Below are 17,601 nucleotides of genomic sequence, written 5' to 3' on the forward strand. Positions count from 1 at the left end.
GCAAATAGAAAACATGAACAACTACCTCATTTAAATGCACAATCTACCCAATCAAGTAAGACCCTTATACAGAGAACAACATAATGTAGAAGGTTTTCTAGATGCTGTTTTTATTGCCTGCATTTGCAAATGCGCAGACTGGTTTCTAATACTAGCATTTTCACTTGACCACATTATGTGATGTTGGGCAACACACTTAACTCACTTATCTCCCAGTGCTTTAGTTTCACTCTGTGCAGAAAATTAGGAACAACTTTAAAAAGCCTTATATACAAACCCAGACAGTTAATAAAAATGACAAAGTAACTGGAAACGTGCTGTCCAGATGTGGCACTGTGTGGGAAGGTTAGAGTGCAGTCTGTACCTGCCAAAACCACTATAAGAACAGCGACTTCTGCAAATGTTACTGGCATAGGTCAAGAGTTAAATGCACTTTTCAGATTGAAAATCGTTGCGCAGTCTCTACATTTGCAGGTACACCTTGCTGCAACAACCTCCAGTTAATCTTCTAATCTTTTAGGTATCACATCCTCCGAGACATGGGGCCGCAGAGAATTCTCGCCAGGAGAGAACAGTTGAGGCTCTGCCTCCTGCCTAACAGTGTGGACTTCTCTAACCTCCAAACTGACCATCCTTTCTCTTCAACTAGTGGATCTTCTTATCAAATTACCAGGACCAGGCACTGCCACAAAGGTCAATAGGTCCTCTCTCTCCTATTATGTTATGTTATTAGTGTTTTTATAGCGCGCTAATCACCTGTGAGGGCATCCAGGCGCTGTGTAGTAGGTGTGTGAGGCCAGCCCATGGACCCTACTTGAAAAGGCATGACTTCAGTTTATTACAAAATTCAAGAGACATGTCACCACCCCATCAACTAAGGCAGTGCAAAATTGTAATTAGGCCAGCTTGGCTAGTGAATTGGTTCACTGAGTTGGCAAACCCATACTTGTCCATAGGCTGGATTGGCTTTGAAATGAAAAGTTACAGGTGAGGTTTTTGCCAACACATGATTTTAAATTCGACAAGCTAACTGGTGATGTCTTGAAACTTGGCAAACCCTTGCATGTGAGTGCTACCCTGCCCTGGGAAACAAGTTAGGTGGCTCTGGCTGCTCGCTGGCCCACCGGCCTGTGGGGGAACTAGCCTCTCCTATGAAAGCCATGCTTCACCGCCTCTCACTGGGGATTACTGGAACGGTTCGGGGCCAGATGAGTCAAATAAGTCCTTATCTGGACGTCCAGAAAGCCTGGCCATCTTGGGCGCACCATGCATTCCTATGGTGGGCATGAGCAGATGGGCTGACTTGAAGGACTGCCATTTGGTCGCACTGTGTCTAATGAAACAGGTTCTGCTCACCCTTTGATGGGCCAGAATGGTGCAGAGGGATTGTGCGTCCGGAATCATACAGCCAGATTTGGGCCTCTGGTATGGGATTGTGGTAGCCTCATGGAGCTCTGACCAGAAGCCTAGATGCACCTTTTCATCTGGTAAAGCAGGGGAGCCATCCCAGTGGTTGCGGGATCCCACCTTGGGTACTTTGAGACAACGTGGAATGGAGGAGGGAGCCCAGAGCAGGGAGCTTCCACCCTTGTGCCAGCCAGCCTCTTAACTCAGCCAAGCAGGGAAGACCTCCTCAGGCCTGTTAAACCCCATCCTGAGCCCTAAGTCTCATATTCAATCAATCAATCAAAGACATTTATAGAGCGCACTACTTACCCGGAGGGTCTCAAGGCGCTTGGGGGGGGGGGGGGGGGGTGCTGCTACTGCTCGAACAGCCAGGTCTTGAGCTTCTTCCTGAAGGAGAGGTGGTCTTGGGTCAGGCGCAGGTCGGGAGGGAGGGAGTTCCAGGTCTTGGCGGCCAGGTAGGAGAAGGACCTTCCTCCTGTTGTCGTTCTTCCAATGCGGGGGACGGCGGCGAGGGCGTGACTGGTTGATCGGAGATGGCGTTTGGGAGCGTAGAAGTTGATGCGGTTGTTGAGGTAGCTCGGGCCTTGATCGTGTAGGGCTTTGTGTGCGTGGGTGAGGAGACGGAAGGTGATTCTTTTGTTGACGGGGAGCCAATGCAGGTCTCTCAGATGTCCGGAGATGTGGCTGTGTCGTGGGATGTCGAGGATGAGTCTGGCTGAGGTGTTCTGGATCCGCTGGAGTCTTTTCTGGAGCTTGGCGGTGGTTCCGGCGTAGAGGGCGTTGCCGTAGTCCAGTCGGCTGGTGACGAGGGCCTGGGTGACCGTCTTCCTGGTCTCGGTGGGGATCCACCGGAAGATCTTCCGTAGCATGCGCAGGATGTTGAAGCACGACGAGGAGACGGCGTTGACTTGTCTGGTCATGGAGAGGGAGGAGTCCAGGATGAAGCCCAGGTTGCGTGCGTGGTCTGTCGGTTTGGGTGCGGTGCCCAGGGCGGGGGGCGACCAGGAGTCGTCCCAGGCGGAGGGCGAGGAGCCCAGGATGAGGACTTCCGTCTTGTCTGAGTTCAGTTTCAGGCGGCTGGTCGTCATCCACTCGGCTACGTCTTTCATCCCTTCGTGAAGGTTGGCTCTGGCGGCGGCGGGGTCGTTGGTCAGGGAGAGGATCAGCTGGGTGTCGTCAGCGTAGGAGATGATGTTGAGGTTGTGTTGGCGTGCGAAGGCCGCGAGGGGGCTCATGTAGACGTTGAAGAGGGTGGGGCTCAGCGAGAATCCTTGAGGGACGCCGCAGATGACTTCGGTGGCCTCTGACTTGTACGGTGGTAGACGGACTCTCTGTGTTCTTCCATCGAGGAAGGAGATGATCCATTCCAGTGCCTTCTCCTGGATTCCGACGTTGCTGAGGCGCTGCACTAGGGTGCGGTGGCAGACAGTGTTGAATGCCGCGGAGCGGTCTAGGAGGATGAGGGACGCTGTTTCTCCGTTGTCCATCAGGGCTCGGATGTCATCGGTGGCAGCGATGAGGGCGGTCTCGGTGCTGTGGTTGGCTCGGAAGCCAGACTGTGAGGGGTCGAGGCATCCATTCGTCTCGAGGAAGGCGGCCAGCTGTTTGTTGACGGTCTTCTCGATGACTTTGGATGGAAACGGGAGGAGCGAGATGGGGCGGTAATTCTTGAGTTCGGTGGGGTCCGCTGTTGGTTTCTTTAGTAGAGCGCTGAGTTCGGCGTGCTTCCAGCTCTCCGGGAAGGTGGCGGTGTCGAAGGAGGTGTTGATGATGTCCCGCAGGTGGGGTGCGATGACAGCGTTGGCCTTGTTGAAGACGTGGTGAGGGCAGGGGTCGGTCGGAGATCCGGAGTGGATGGAGTTCATCATGCGGACGGTGTCTTCGGTGCTGATCGGAGTCCAGGCGCGGAGGGTGGTGGTGGGGGGCGGTAGTTCGGTCGTGGCGTGCGTCGGTTGAGTGCTGAAGCTGTTGTGTATGTCCGCGATCTTGTTGTGGAAGTAGGAGGCGAGGGAGTTGCAGAGGTCTTGCGATGGGGTGATGTCGTTGTTTCCGGCGTTGTGGTTGGAGAGCTCTTTCACGATGTTGAAGAGTTCCTTGCAGTTGTGTGCGTTGTTGTCCAGCCGGTCCTTGAATACAGTTTTCTAGGTGGCGCGGATCAGTTGGTGGTGCTTCCGGGTGGCGAGCTTGAGGGTGGTCATGTTGTCCGGTGTTGGTTCCCTTCTCCAGGCTTTCTCGAGGGCTCGGCAGTTCTTCTTGGAGCTCTTGAGTTCGTCAGTGAACCATGGGGCCTTCTTGCTGCCTGGTCTGCTGGGCGGGGTCCTCGGTGGGGCGAGTTCGTCCACGCAGTTGCTGATCCACTTCGTGAGGTTGTCGGCGGCCTGGCTGGGGTTCGCTGAGCTGGAGGGAGGGTGCTGGCTCAGGGAAGCGGCGAGCTGGTTGGCTGTGATCTTGTTCCAGCTTCTTCGAGCAACCTATTGCTGGTAGTGGTGGATCGTCGTTCTTCTGAAGGTGAAGTGGACGCAGCTGTGGTCCGTCCAGTGGAGTCCAGTGGCGTGGCTGAAGGCGATGTCTTTGCTGGATGAGAAGACGGCGTCAAGTGTGTGTCTGGCGAGGTGGGTGGGGGTGGACACCAGCTGCTTGAGTCCGAGGTTGGCGAGGTTGTCGAGCAGGGTGGTGGTGTTGTGGTCGTTGTTGTTCTCCAGGTGGAAGTTGATGTCCCCCAGGAGGATGTAGTCAGCGGAGGGGAGGGCATGCGGGCTGACGAAGTCGGCGATGTCCTCGCTGAATTGTGTGCGTGGTCTCGGGGGTCGGTAGATCAGGGTGCCTCTGAGGGTGGTCTTCGGATCGGTGCGGATCTGGAAGTGTAGGTGTTCGGCGGTAGTCAGGGTGTCGTCGGTGTTGGTCGTGATGTGGATGGTGTCCCTGTGGATGATGGCGATGCCTCCTCCAGTCTGGATGTCGCGATCTCTCCGGGTGATCTTGTATCCCTCTGGGATGGCGATGGCGATGTCGGGCGCTGAGGAGTCGTTCATCCAGGTTTCCGTGAGGAAGGCAACGTCAGGAGCTGTGGTGTCGAGGAGGTTCCAGAGTTCGATGGCGTGTCTGTGGACGGAGCGGGTGTTAAGCAGGATGCACTTGAGGTGGTTGCTGCTGGTGTTCGGCTTGGCGGGTGCTGGTGCGGGGCAGGTCCGCATGCAGGTGAACTTGCAGGCGTGGCAGCTGAAGGGTCCGTGGGTGCGTCTCGGGGTGGCTCGGTAGCATCCCGGGACTCGGCCGGTGTTGAGCGCGTTGAGGGTGGCGGTGGTGTACGTCCGGCGGGTGGGCTGGGGTCCTCGGGGGCCAGGGGTTCGAGCGCTGGGCGCGGTCCAGGCGCGCTTAGGGCGCGCCCGCTGCGCGTGCACGCTGCGCCTTGGCCACTCAGCCATATGAGGAGAGTGGGGGGGGGGGCGGAGCGAGGGAGGGGCCGCTGGGAGGGGGAGCGGGGTGGCGAATGGGGATGGCGAGCGAGGGAAGGGGGCGGGGCCGCCGAGGGGCAGCGGCGAGGAGGTGGCGGGAAACGCGGCCGGGGCTGGGCGAGGAGGGGGGAGCACTGGGGGCTAGGGAAAAAAACGGCGGGGAAAGAAAAACACAACGGCGACGAAGCAAGCAGGTGGCAGGGGGCACAGGAGATCCGTGGAAAGCGGATCTGGCAGAGGGCACAGCTCAGGGCAGAGGCGGCACCAGAGGACGGGCTCACTCACGGGGAGTGTGCTCGGGGGGTGACCTGCCCGGAGGGACAGAGGTCACTGCACCTCACTGGCCCCAGAGGGCTATAAGTAGTCTTGTGCGAGGGAGGGGCCGCTAGGAGGGGGAGAGGGGTGGCGAATGGGGATGGCGAGCGAGGGAAGGGGGCGGGGCCGCAGGGGGGCAGCGGCGAGGAGGTGGCGGGAAACGCGGCCGAGGCTGGGCGAGGAGGGGGGAGCACTGGGGGCTAGGGAAAAAAACGGCGGGGAAAGAAAAACACAACGGTGGCGAAGCAAGCAGGTGGCAGGGGGCACAGGAGATCCATGGAAAGCGGATCTGGCAGAGGGCACAGCTCAGGGCAGAGGCGGCACCAGAGGACGGGCTCACTCACGGGGAGTGTGTTCGGGGGGTGACCTGCCCGGAGGGACAGAGGTCCACCTGAAAATGCAGTCCAGGGCCAGGAGCATCCAGCTGGAGCTCTGAGCCAGGGCTTAGTCAGTGCTTCTTAACCTGACAAAGCAGGGGAGACCATGCCGGGCTAGCAAGGGGAACCCCGGGGTAACCCGGGGCTGCTGGATTGATAACCCTTTTGAGCCTCGTCCTGTACACGTTTAGACTCAGAGGCCCTGACCACAGTGCCTCCATAGAGTCTTACCCCGAAGAAGCAGGGGAGCTCTCCCTCGGCTATCGGTGACAAAGTGGTACAGCACACGGACCCCAGACAAGAACCACCAGAGCACATATGGGACTGCCAGAACGCTTGCACCATCTGGAGAGATCACTGAGATGGACAGCAGGTAACCCACACCCTTGCCCTAATAATAGAGGGGAAGATCACTATCTATTCTTTTAATCTGTGCGCAACAAGTCACAGAGGGAGGCATCTGAGAGAATGCATCGACCTCCTGGAGCCCTGACTAGGCTTGAAGTTTCACATAAATCCTCATTAGGACTTCCAGAGCCAGTCGTATTCCTGAAAAATGGGTAATACCTGGAAGTAACATGTTTTATTTATTTATTTCAAGTACAAACATCACAAGTGATGTTGGCATGGCACGTTTTGAACCACTAAAATGGGCGTGGTAAATGCCTCACAGGTATAATTTCACACACCTTAATTATAATTTTGCACACCCCCATCATCAATCCTGTGGGCTGGCACACTTTTTATACAACAAGCCTCTGAGCAATTTCCTTGCTGCTACAAATTGTATCGAAAGCCCACCTACCACATGTTTCTCTGTAAACTGACACCTCTCCAAACTGTCCATGTTCACAAGAAAAGAAGTCTTTACTAATTTGTTATAAGCTACCCATCTAGTCTCTACATCTCTCTGCATAGTGACCAATCTATTAACATTGGACTATAAATGTGGTACAGGGTTTAAATGACAATTAATGGAAAGATGAGAAACTACTTCTTGATTTAAAAAGGTTTAGCCACCCAGTTGAGTTGCAAGACCACACGACTCCAGGGAGCAGTAGGAGCACACTAAAGTCCAGCGGGCTAAAGAGCACAAACTGCAAACTGAAAGACAACACCCTCTGTTTTGCCAAACCTCCTCTTATCTTCTTTCTTGCAGGCTCCAGGCCCTCTTCATCCACCTCTGAGGCAACTGAAGGACCGAGTTTCGCTCCATCCTGCTCACGTCTACCCTCAGTAATGCCATAGGTGGCCGTATCGGCATGTAATTGGCCAGATTTGCCAAGTAGTGAAAGATCTGCTGGGCATTTTGGTCCTGGGGATAAAAGACAGGTGTCAGTAAAGCTGCATGCAACACGGAGAGCACATGATGACCGACCGTTTCCACCTCTGATCATATTATAATTCAGAGCAGAGACAGCAGCATCCTGCAGGAAAGACAAGTCACAGGTACATTTTAAACCATGAACCTTGTCCTCCTCCCTCTGGCACATTACTGATTGCTCTGCAAAGCTGTGAGGTGTGCAGCATGGGGTTATGGCCAAGGACTCCATTGGAAAGCACATCTTTTCTTAAGCATAGTTCTTATCGCCATCCTTCTCAAACTGACAACCCATTAGAAGGAGCTATTTCACATTACATATCTCGAATAGCAGTTAAATGAGACCCCCACCCCCCCCTTTCACCAGAACAAAAACAGCAGGATGCACTTCAATTAGAAAATACATCAGTTCATAAATGCTAGATTAGCTCACGGAAGGTTGGCCAGCAATCTTCAGCTATCTCAAGAAAGATCAATGGAAATATCACCCAAACAAACCATGCTGGGAGCTGACAGAAACTTGGAATGATTTCAACAAAAATTCTGCAATTCATTTAACAAGATGACTTAAGCTGCTTACACTTTTTTTGAATACATAAAGAACTTCATTATTCTGCCTTACCTTTGCTTAAAAAGGTTTTTGTATATCTTCCTGTATTTTAATTCAAATGTATTAAAGTGCTTTCTATCTTTTTTGCAAACACTTTGTATGCTCTATGAAGTAGCAGCGATTTGGAAATGTAGACCATTGTGTAAAACTGGGCATAATATACACTTCAGTATAAATCACGTCTGCAATCTTCCTGCATACCTATGCACAAGTTGCAGGATGAAATAATAAACCATCTACACTGAATTAGAGTATGTTTTACGCATGATAGTTCAGGTCGATGTATGCTTATGTCTGCCACAAGCTAAAGCTGGTGATCACTGGGAGTACAAACTAGAATCAGAAGTAGCTACAATTTACGCTTAGCTACATATAGACAATAGTGAAAAATACTACTTTTCCCCATTTTTAGTTCCTAAACATGTTATACTCAATACAGCCAAGTTTCTTCTCCTACTGGATAAAGAACTCCCAAATAAAATACGTAAATCAAACTTAATGTCCCTTTGTCATTATAAAAAAATAAAAATTGCAACATCCCTAGCCTTTAGTCAACATGGTCAACCAAGGGACATGGCTAATAAACAACCTAATGGTAGACAACAGACTGCTCTCATTTGCGGAGCTGCAAGTTATACACTTTCCAAAACATTGACTTTACTTTTTTAAATCTCAAAGCCAAAAATCAAAGTTAGGAGGCTAATTTTACTAAAACTGAGTATTCACACATCATGAAAACCCTCACACCAGTCCAGCTGAAGTAAGAATCTGAACTACAAAATATAAACAGAAACCCCCTCCCAGAAAATACCTACTCTGCTGTTTGCAAAAATACAGACCAAAGATAAAGCCATTGCATCTTTAAGTCAATATAAGCTCTTTTCTTTACATCAGGCCTTTTGGACCTCAGCCAAAATCGCTACACTGGACTTTTACAGAGTCTGGAAAATGTTGGAAGTGCAAAGAGGCATTAGGCAATTGTAAACACATGTTCTTTAGTTGTACACTAATGAAACCAAAGTAGGAAACTATTGTGATGTACATTAAAAAAAAATAACATATCAAGCTTGGAAGTTCTGACAAGTGCTGTGGGAATCATCACTACTCTACACTCCAGATGTGAGACTCATTGACCAATTATTAACGATTGTCAAGAAACTCATTTTGTCAGATATCCTCTTATAACATGTCTATCCATACTTTGTCGCATGGGTTACTTACATTCGGGCAGCCCATAACTTACTTTCATAAGTACCAGATAAGACAATAGACAGTGGAGAAGTGTGGCTCAATGATTAGAGCGGCAGACCCTGATGCAGAGGACTAGCCCAGGACCAGGGTTCAATTCCCCGCCTCGGCGGGTCTTGGGCTCAAAATTCCACGGACCTGATAATTCTCGCCTCGGTGCCTATTCCAATCATGGAGTCCCACTCTGCAACTCTGGGCAATAGCTTGCTTAATCTCCACAACGGCCCCCACAACGCTAAGGATGCCTGGCCTCCACCTTGGGGGTGCCCAGGAGTGGACGCCTCACAGGGAAAGCCAGGATGGGTTCCACAGCGGTATTCGTTCAAGCACCTTGAGACCCTTGCGGGTGAATAGTGCGCTATACAAGTATCAATTTACATTTAATTTACATTTAGACTCATATTACATATGGAACACCCTCAATAAGCATTTACACGTGCCTGATACCCCATAATCCACTATTAACTTTATCTATTAATTTAAAGCTGTAATTTACTCCTTGTTCACATCTAGACAAATTACATAAGCACAATGCCCAATCTAGTACTCACACGGTGCCCTAATTCGACTTTGCAATCTATTATTCTTTCCCACTGCTATCACCTAGCTCTCCCAGGAAAGTATTTCACTTGTCTGTTCTTTCCTACAGAGGGTCATAGGCGGGGTACTAACACTCATGACCACACCACAAACCTATATAATTTGTAGGAAAGCTATATATCCCATCCATACTGTAACTAAGGTTTCCTTAATCTAAGCTTCTAGAAACAATTTGTAATGACATTTTGCAGTTGTAAGTATCTGCTGTATTCCTACCTTCATTCAAACCCGGAAAACATAACAACATAACCAATATTAACACAATCATCTTTGCCTTGATTGTGAGATAGTGTATTGTACTGTACTGCCCTTACGTTTTTTTTTTACATATTATTGCTAATCTTTCTTAATAACTCAATAAAAAGTTTTAAATTAAAAACCTATAATAGTGTGCATACTACAAAGGTATGCCAATGAAGCTTAGACAGAAACAGAAACATCTTCAATGTATTTAAGGGATTATGTACTAAGTCCATTCATGGTTTTCTTATCTGTTTCCTTTTTGTGAAATTCTCACTTATTTCCTAAATGCACTACAAAATATACAGAATGCACACAGCCCATGCCAGTTTAAAATGTTCACTCAGACCTCCATTGTCTCATTGTCAGCATGCATTTCTACTCAATGTTTGAGTTTAAATCAGACATCCTTCACTTGAAAGGTGCCCATTTCACGGCTAACCGTATTAAACAATTGCCAAAGATATCTGTGGTGATCTGCAAGTCATGAACCTAAATTCCGGCAAGACTGGCTCTATATTTCATTTTTTTGATGTTGATAAACTGAAAACCAAGTATTTGAGCATTAGTAACATCTAAATACAATACAAAGAAAAATATAGTAGTGCTATATGAAGTGCTATACAAAACACAAATGATTATTAATAAAGGTGTTTGCAGTTCAAAATCATGACCAAAACAATTACCTGGTGCTGCAGAGAAGGGCTGCCCAGCAGATATTAGTTTGCCTACTGATGCATGAGCAGGGCCAAAGAGGTTAGATGTAGAGGTTGAGGGCTGTGGCTCCTCAAATGAAAGCTGAGGGAGGGGCACAGAAGGTAGAGCTTGGCTCTCGTCACTGACTGCATCTTGAGTTGAGGTATCTTTGTTCAAAAGAGTTATGCTTTCTTCTGTGTCATCTACAAAACAAAACCGTCATTGCAGACATAATTTATGCTGTACGGACACTTTACTTTAGAACTATTGTATTTGAAATACTCTCAGTCGCACGTAGATAGGTGTAGATGAGCTGAGCTTGTGGGGATGGAAAATGTAGAAATTACATTGTGCAACGGGTACCGCATAAGATCTGCAGCATGACCACCCTATTAAAACACTACATTTACAAATGTGCAAAGATGACAACTAACAATCAATGCTTTCCCTAGACATGCAGAAGGCACTTTTACCAGGTAGAATGAGAATATTTCTCAGGAGACTAGAAAGGACCGGCATAAGGCCAAATTACTTCAAGATCAGGTGACTGTATGATTCCCCACTAGTCCAAGGCAACTATCAGAAGCATTCAGAGTTGAAAAGGGAAGTAAGTAGGCATTGTTCTTCACTATCTTTTTTCCTTTTCATCTTGGTGTTAAAATCATTACAGGATGCTATGCAACAATATCAAAATATTAGGGGCATTGACACCATAGCTGGGCATCAAATGTTTATGCTAAATGAGGTTCACATCCTGCTATCTTTATTTAACCCTGATCACTCGATACCTGATCCTTTGAAGAGCTCCCGTTTCTCACTCTTCGTTAGATAATAAATTAACTGGGATAGGTGTGGGGTTCTCTCCATGTTCATTGGAGTTACACCAGCAGCCCTGGGGGTTTATTGTTACTGTTCATCAGGATGCCCTAAAAGACCAAATACCTGGATATCCTGCTTAATATTGGCCTTCAGAACATGGATAATCACAACCCTGTCACTGCTATGCAGGATGATAGCATACTTTACTCACTGGTCCAAATTGAACCGTTTGTTGTTGCAAAGATAGTTAAAATGGTCATGACCACCATGATTAATAGTCTTCGAGATGCAATTTCTGAGAGTTGCATCACCCCACCAGAAAAAAATAGAATCGTTTGTCTGACATACCTTGGGTCTCGGCCTGAAAACTAACCAAACTCCAAGGAGCCACCACTTGAGGTGGGCTTCAACTTCCTAACTTGGATCTTTACTACAAGGCACAACAATTGCCAATCCTATTATTCCTCTTTGTACAGGAGTCCTACAAACCGATCTGGCTCAAATCAGAAGAATAGATGAATGCGAGGAGCAAGGAACATCCCAAATGCTTATGGATTTCCAAATCAGTAATATTTTACAAGACTCTGATGCTGCATGCATTGTTCACTGAACAAAAGCCTCTGTAAACATCAAATAATTCACTCAAATGATCCCCTCCTGCACAACATGGGCCTTCGTACTAGAGGGAGCAGATTCGATTGGAAAGTGTAAGAAGATCATGGATTACAACTTTGCAGGATCTGATAATGAACGGCAAATGGAAAGCATTTGAGTTATTACAGTGTGCACCTGTCTTACTGCGTGAAAAGGATGCTGGGCATTTGTGTATTGCGCAAAACTTGGGCTCTATACAAAGGGGAAGTTTGAGGCCTGTGTAGTTGTGCTCTACATGAACTGTTCAACAAGCCAAATGAAAGAGCTGCGAGAAACAAAGCAGGAGCGCCTAGAAGCGGAATACACTGAAGAAGAATGGATTCAAATTCTGCTATAGCATGACATTAGCCTTAGAGAAGTGAGACTGAAATGTAGTCATGTCAGGGTTATACAAGGATAGTCCTTTGCCAGAATTTGGAAACAATGTCAGCTCTGGGTCTTTGTATTAGAGAGATCACTCACCATGGAGTGGCATTGTGCAATTCTTATAGTCACGTACAGCCTTGCTGGGATAGTCGGACCTAGTTACAGCCTACTTGAAAAAACTCCAATGATATGTAGTTTATATCTAGACACAACTGGTACAGCTTCGTGGCACTGAAAATCCTAGGAACAAGCTTGCACATGAGCAGATGTTTCGCTACAAATTCAGCTATGACAAACTCAATATCTTAAGAGCGTTGAAGCCTATATATGTTCCCGCGAGGAAGACTGGTTAAAAGACATGACGCTGAAAGCCTCACGTGAATGATTGCTACGATCGGGGGGCACTTAAACGAAATCTAGACTGTACAGCTACATACATGGAGTAAGACATTGTAATGGTTATTAAAGGACTCTGTTCCTTTAAAACTCTGTTACGTTCCTTGCTAAATAGTATTTTACAGCTCAGTTCGCCTGGAATGATACATTGCTTGAGGAAAGAGACTTTGTCCAGTCCGCGGCATTCATATTGATCATGTGTGCAAAACCTGATAGACTTGCTCCTGAGTTCATCAATCCCCCTCAAGTCTTAAGAGGATACTCAATACTGCTGCGCAAGTCGATAGCTCTCCTATTATGTTTTAGCCATTAGATAGATCACTAGATTGATGTCTCACCCAGTAGCGAGACCTCTACGACTGGATGCACAACACACGTAAAATAATATTTAGAGGGAGCTATGGCTCCTACCATGAAGTGTTCTGACTTGTAACCTACTACTGATAAAGGAAAGCACTTCCCTAATACCTCAAACGTTCCCCTCCATTTCCCATCTAGTGTAATAACAGGTCAATGTGGTTGTTCACTGGGAAAAAAAAAATGAGCCCATGGTATTACCTTCTCTGTTACTCCGTAAGGTGGAAATAATGTGAACCATGAAATCCAGCAGTGTCATCATCCATCCACTCCCCTTTTCCATCATCATTGTAGAAAAAGTCTTCATATAAACGGTTATTGGAAGATGGTGACATGCTACCTTTCCGTCTTTTGCCCTGGTTCCACAATTGTCTTAACTGCTTTTTCAGTTCTAAAAACACTGAAAATGACTTAGAAGTTTCCTTGTTTGGTGATGATCTTAATATAAGGTTTCTCTACTTCAATATTTTTACACACTGTGAAAATGTTTGCTGTTGATTAGTGATCTTAATTAATTTTTCTTCCTTTATAAAATTATTTGCAAAAAATACAGAAATAAAATTCTGGCATTATCAGTAAAGCACTACCAGTGACGAGATCATTTCTCTCCACTTTCACATTTGTCTCTAGCGTCATGGCCCAATATCCTGAATTTTTGGGGCGCAGAACCTCCTTTCTGTTTTAGAAACAAAGCTTACCAGACCAATATGAACCTATTGTAATCGGGCCTTTTTAATTAATTTTTCTTCCTTTATAAAAATATTTGCAAAAAATACAGAAATAAAATTCTGGCATTATCAGTAAAGCACTACCAGTGACGAGATCATTTCGCTCCACTTTCACATTTGTCTCTAGCGTCATGGCCCAATATCCTGAATTTGTGGGGCGCAGAACCTCCTTTCTGTTTTAGAAACAAAGCTTACCAGACCAATATGAACCTATTGTAATCGGGCCTTTTTAGATTTGCTAAAGCGACGCTACAGGACTTGAAAAATAAAAAGGATTTAATTAAAAGTGTTCATCTTAGGGCTGAAGCAGATATAATCATCAGAGACTGTGGGTTACCAACTGAACCTTTGCCATCTGGCGGATTCCCACCACCACCAGGGCCTCAAAACCATGCGATTCGAAGGCCTGGTCATCCTGGCACATTTCAAAGATGGCACTAGAAGCTTCGGTGGCACCTACCCAGTGTGGCAGTGCGAGGCACTAACTACTTGTAACCAGAACATGGAGGTACAAGCTAGTCTAGAGCCTCCACTCCTTGACCTCGATCAGAATAAATGGTCCCCCATTTCTTCCGATCGAGGTCAAGGATCAGAGGCTCTAGACTGGAGTCAATTCCATTGGTAACTAATCTGTGATAAGCATAATTTTTCACAAACAAAACCTGCAGGAAAGTGAAGACTTCATCACAAAGAAGCAGAAAAAGGAGCACAAAGGCAATGAGCTATAGGACATACAAGAGATGTTTCTGACTGAGACATGATGTATTTCTGTAGTACTCAAAAATGAGGGGTCCCCAAGTATAACCCACTTAATGCAAGGGAGGTCCTTTAAATTGATATAATGAAAGGCCACAGTCAAAATGAGCAGCAGAGATAAGAGATTGTTCGCAAGGAAAAGCTACTTGAAGACCAGCCCAAGAAACTATGGAGACTGAAAGACGGTATCAAGGACTCAAGAAGAACGTGGGAGTATTTGAAGTGGTAGTCCATACCCGCAGTGAAGAATCGCAATGATTGAAGGCCTTTTAATTATGTGCTACGACTGCCATGTTATATTTAAAGTGGGTGATCAAAAAACTAAAATGCACGCCATGTCTTCCAAACCACCTCCCAACCAAACGGGAGAGTGGTCTGGGGGACAAGGGAACACAGAGGGGAAGGCATACAAGAATGATGCGGATGGGGAGAGAGGACAGGCGAGAGTGGCTAGGAAGTGCACACAGGCAATGGAGGGTGGGCGGTAGAGGCTAGCAGGAGCACACAGACAACACAGGCTGATTGGGAGGAGTTAGGGGGAGCACACGAACAATAGAAGGTGGGTGGAGAGGCTGAGAGAGCATACCAAGAGAGCTCCATCCCCTCCTGCCCAATTGAGGTTGGGCAGGAGGGGATGGAGCAGCATACAAACATCTTGCAGAGGGAGCAAACAGACAGCAGAGGGTAAGGGAGGGGTTGGGGTCGCAAACGGGCAGCAAAGGATGGGCAAGAGGGGCAAGAGAGGCTGGGGGAGTGGGGGAGTAAACCGACAGTGGAGGATGAATGGGAGGGGGTTGGGGAGCAAATGGACAGCAGAGGATGAGGAGGAGGGGGTGGGGGACTTATCGGGAAGTGGAGTGAGGGGCTGGGGGAGCGCAGGGACAATAGAGGGTGGGCGGGAGGAGCGGGGGAGCACACAGACAATGGAGGGTAGGTAGGAGGGGCTGGGGGAACACAGAGTGTAGGAGGGAGAGTTTACGGCAAGCACAAGGAATACAGAGGTCGGGTGGGAGGCAGGGGCAGGCACACAGACTACAGAGGGTAAGCAGAAAGGCCTGGGAGAAGCATACAGAAAAGCACATGGATAATGGAGGGTTGACAGGAGGGGCTAGGGGAAGAACACGGATAATGGAGGCTGGGAGGGAGAGCCTGGGAGAAGCACATAAACAACGTAAGGTAGGTTGGAAGAGATTTCTATTTTCTATTTTCTATTTCAACTTATATAGCGCGTTATCACCCCAAGGTCTCTAAGCGCTTGTACAGGAGAAAGAGAAACCGCCTCTACAGAAAACAGCTGATGACTTTACAGCCCTCCCCATGCTTCCCGGAAAAGAATGGTTTTTAACATTCAACGGAAAGACAATAAGTTGGGCTCCTTGCGCAGAATCGTTGGTATATTTATTCCACGCTACAGGAAGTAAAGTGGAAAAAGCACGCCCTCCCACGGTGGATAGGCGAAAGCGTGGATTATTCAGGAGAGTGGCATCAGAGGACCGCAGCGCCCTACCCGGGACATAACTAGATAATCTAGTTTTGATGTAACTGGGCGCATTCCCGTAGAGTGCCTTATGTGTAATACGCAGTCCCTTAAACAGTGCCCTCTGTCTAACGGGAAGCCAATGCAACTGACGCAAGAGAGGTGAAGCATGAGTTTTCCTAGGCTTCTTAAAGACCAGTCTCGCTGCATCGTTCATGACTGTCTGAAGCCTCTTAAGTTGTTGCTTGGGCAGCCCTATGTACAGCGCATTGCCGTAGTCCAGTCTTCCCAGAATTATGGCTGACACCGCAGTTCTTAGAGTGGAGAACGACAATAGTTGGGCGATCTTGCGGAGCGGTTTCAATAGGCCAACACACGTGCCTACCACACCCGACACCTGTTTTTTCATGGACAGAGTGCCATAAATGTGGATACCCAGGCTTTTCACCACGGTTGCTGGCTCCGGCGTCCTGCCCAACTCCGTAGGCCAAAACCTGTCATTCCAGGGGCTGCCAGAGATGGCTATTGGCAGCACCTCTGTTTTGGCCGGGTTAATCTTTAGGGAGTTTGCAGACATCCAGTTTACTGTGTACCTTAGAATGTTCTGCAGCCTAGCTTGTGCACCTGGAGAATCCTCTATTTGAATAACAATCTGTGTGTCATCAGCATAATTAAAAATTTGACACTCCATCTGATTGAGAGCTGAAATCAGTGGCTGCAGGTAGATATTGAAGAGGAGCGGTGAGAGAGCCGAACCTTGTGGTACACCACATTTGATAGCCGCTGATGTAGATACTAGGTCGGACAGCTGCACCTTCTGCGATCTATCTTGCAGAAAGGAGGTAAGCCAACCTAGTACTGGCCCCCCGATGCCCAAGTCTCTCACACGCGACAGCAATTGACTATGACACACCGTGTCAAATCCCGCGGAGAGATCAAGTAGCACCAGGGCCCCCGGGATCTTCTTATCAGCTCTACACCTCAGTTCGTCCAGAATGGATACCATCACCAGCTCCGTACTATGGTATGCCCTGAAGCCTGCCTGATTATGCTCTAGCAAATCATTGGCCTCCAGGTGTCTTGAAAGGTATGTCAGCACATGCTGTTCCAAAACCTTTGCTAAAAAGGTAGTTGGGAAATTGGCCTAAAATTCGTTAAGACCTTTGGGTCCGCCCCTGGCTTCTTGAGCAGCGGGATCAGCCGGGCTTCCTTAAGCATAACCGGTACTTGTCCAGTTTCCAAAGATTTGTTTAAAAGGTAGAGAACATCTTCTTCTAACCCTGGCATAGCTAACTTAAAAATCCTCCGGGGGCAGGGATCCACCTGAGAGCCAGATTTTACCCTCCCTACCAGACTAGCTAGCATCTCCTTTGTAATCAAGAGAAAAGTTTCTAAGGGATTATCAACTTTTGGAAGACGTGGAGTAACTTGTAGTGAACAATTTAAGACAGGGGTGTGAGAGATCTCTAACAGGAGATCTTCAATTTTACTAATGAAAAAATCCTGGAATCTTTGACAATCCTCCAAAGAAGCGTCAGGCCTCTGTTCCTTGGGGCGGAACTCGAAGTGGGTACAAAGGAGAGAATCTGAAAATTACGCACACTCTCATACAGTGCTTAAAGAAAAATAAAGTAGCACAGATAAAAGTGAGCAGCGGAAGGACACAGTAATGCACCCATGCTTCAGGGTAGGGACAAACACCACAAGAGTAAGGAAGGCCTACAGAAGCGGACAAAGTAGAAGCATACAAATGAGATTGACAACAAGGCCAAGCAATAG

The 17,601-nt window shown here is 47.8% G+C and overlaps 1 protein-coding gene across 4 annotated transcripts in view; it reads right to left on the reverse strand.

The window, feature by feature from the left end:
• CHFR (checkpoint with forkhead and ring finger domains) overlaps window positions 1-17,601 on the reverse strand; it is a 208,099-nt gene that overhangs the window by 88,020 nt on the left and 102,478 nt on the right. For all 4 annotated transcript variants that reach the window (XR_015300868.1, XR_015300869.1, XM_086942736.1 and 1 more), the window contains exons 6-7: window positions 10,260-10,472; window positions 6,690-6,869 (exon numbers count right to left, since the gene is read on the reverse strand). Coding sequence is in view for 2 of the 4 variants with exons in the window: in XM_086942736.1 (XP_086798862.1) it covers window positions 6,690-6,869; window positions 10,260-10,472 (393 nt within the window). In the remaining 2 variants the exon portion in view is untranslated. The remainder of the gene's footprint in view (window positions 1-6,689; window positions 6,870-10,259; window positions 10,473-17,601) is intronic.

This window comes from Lissotriton vulgaris, chromosome 11, assembly GCF_964263255.1.
Source record: "Lissotriton vulgaris chromosome 11, aLisVul1.2, whole genome shotgun sequence".
Taxonomy (NCBI): domain Eukaryota; kingdom Metazoa; phylum Chordata; class Amphibia; order Caudata; family Salamandridae; genus Lissotriton; species Lissotriton vulgaris.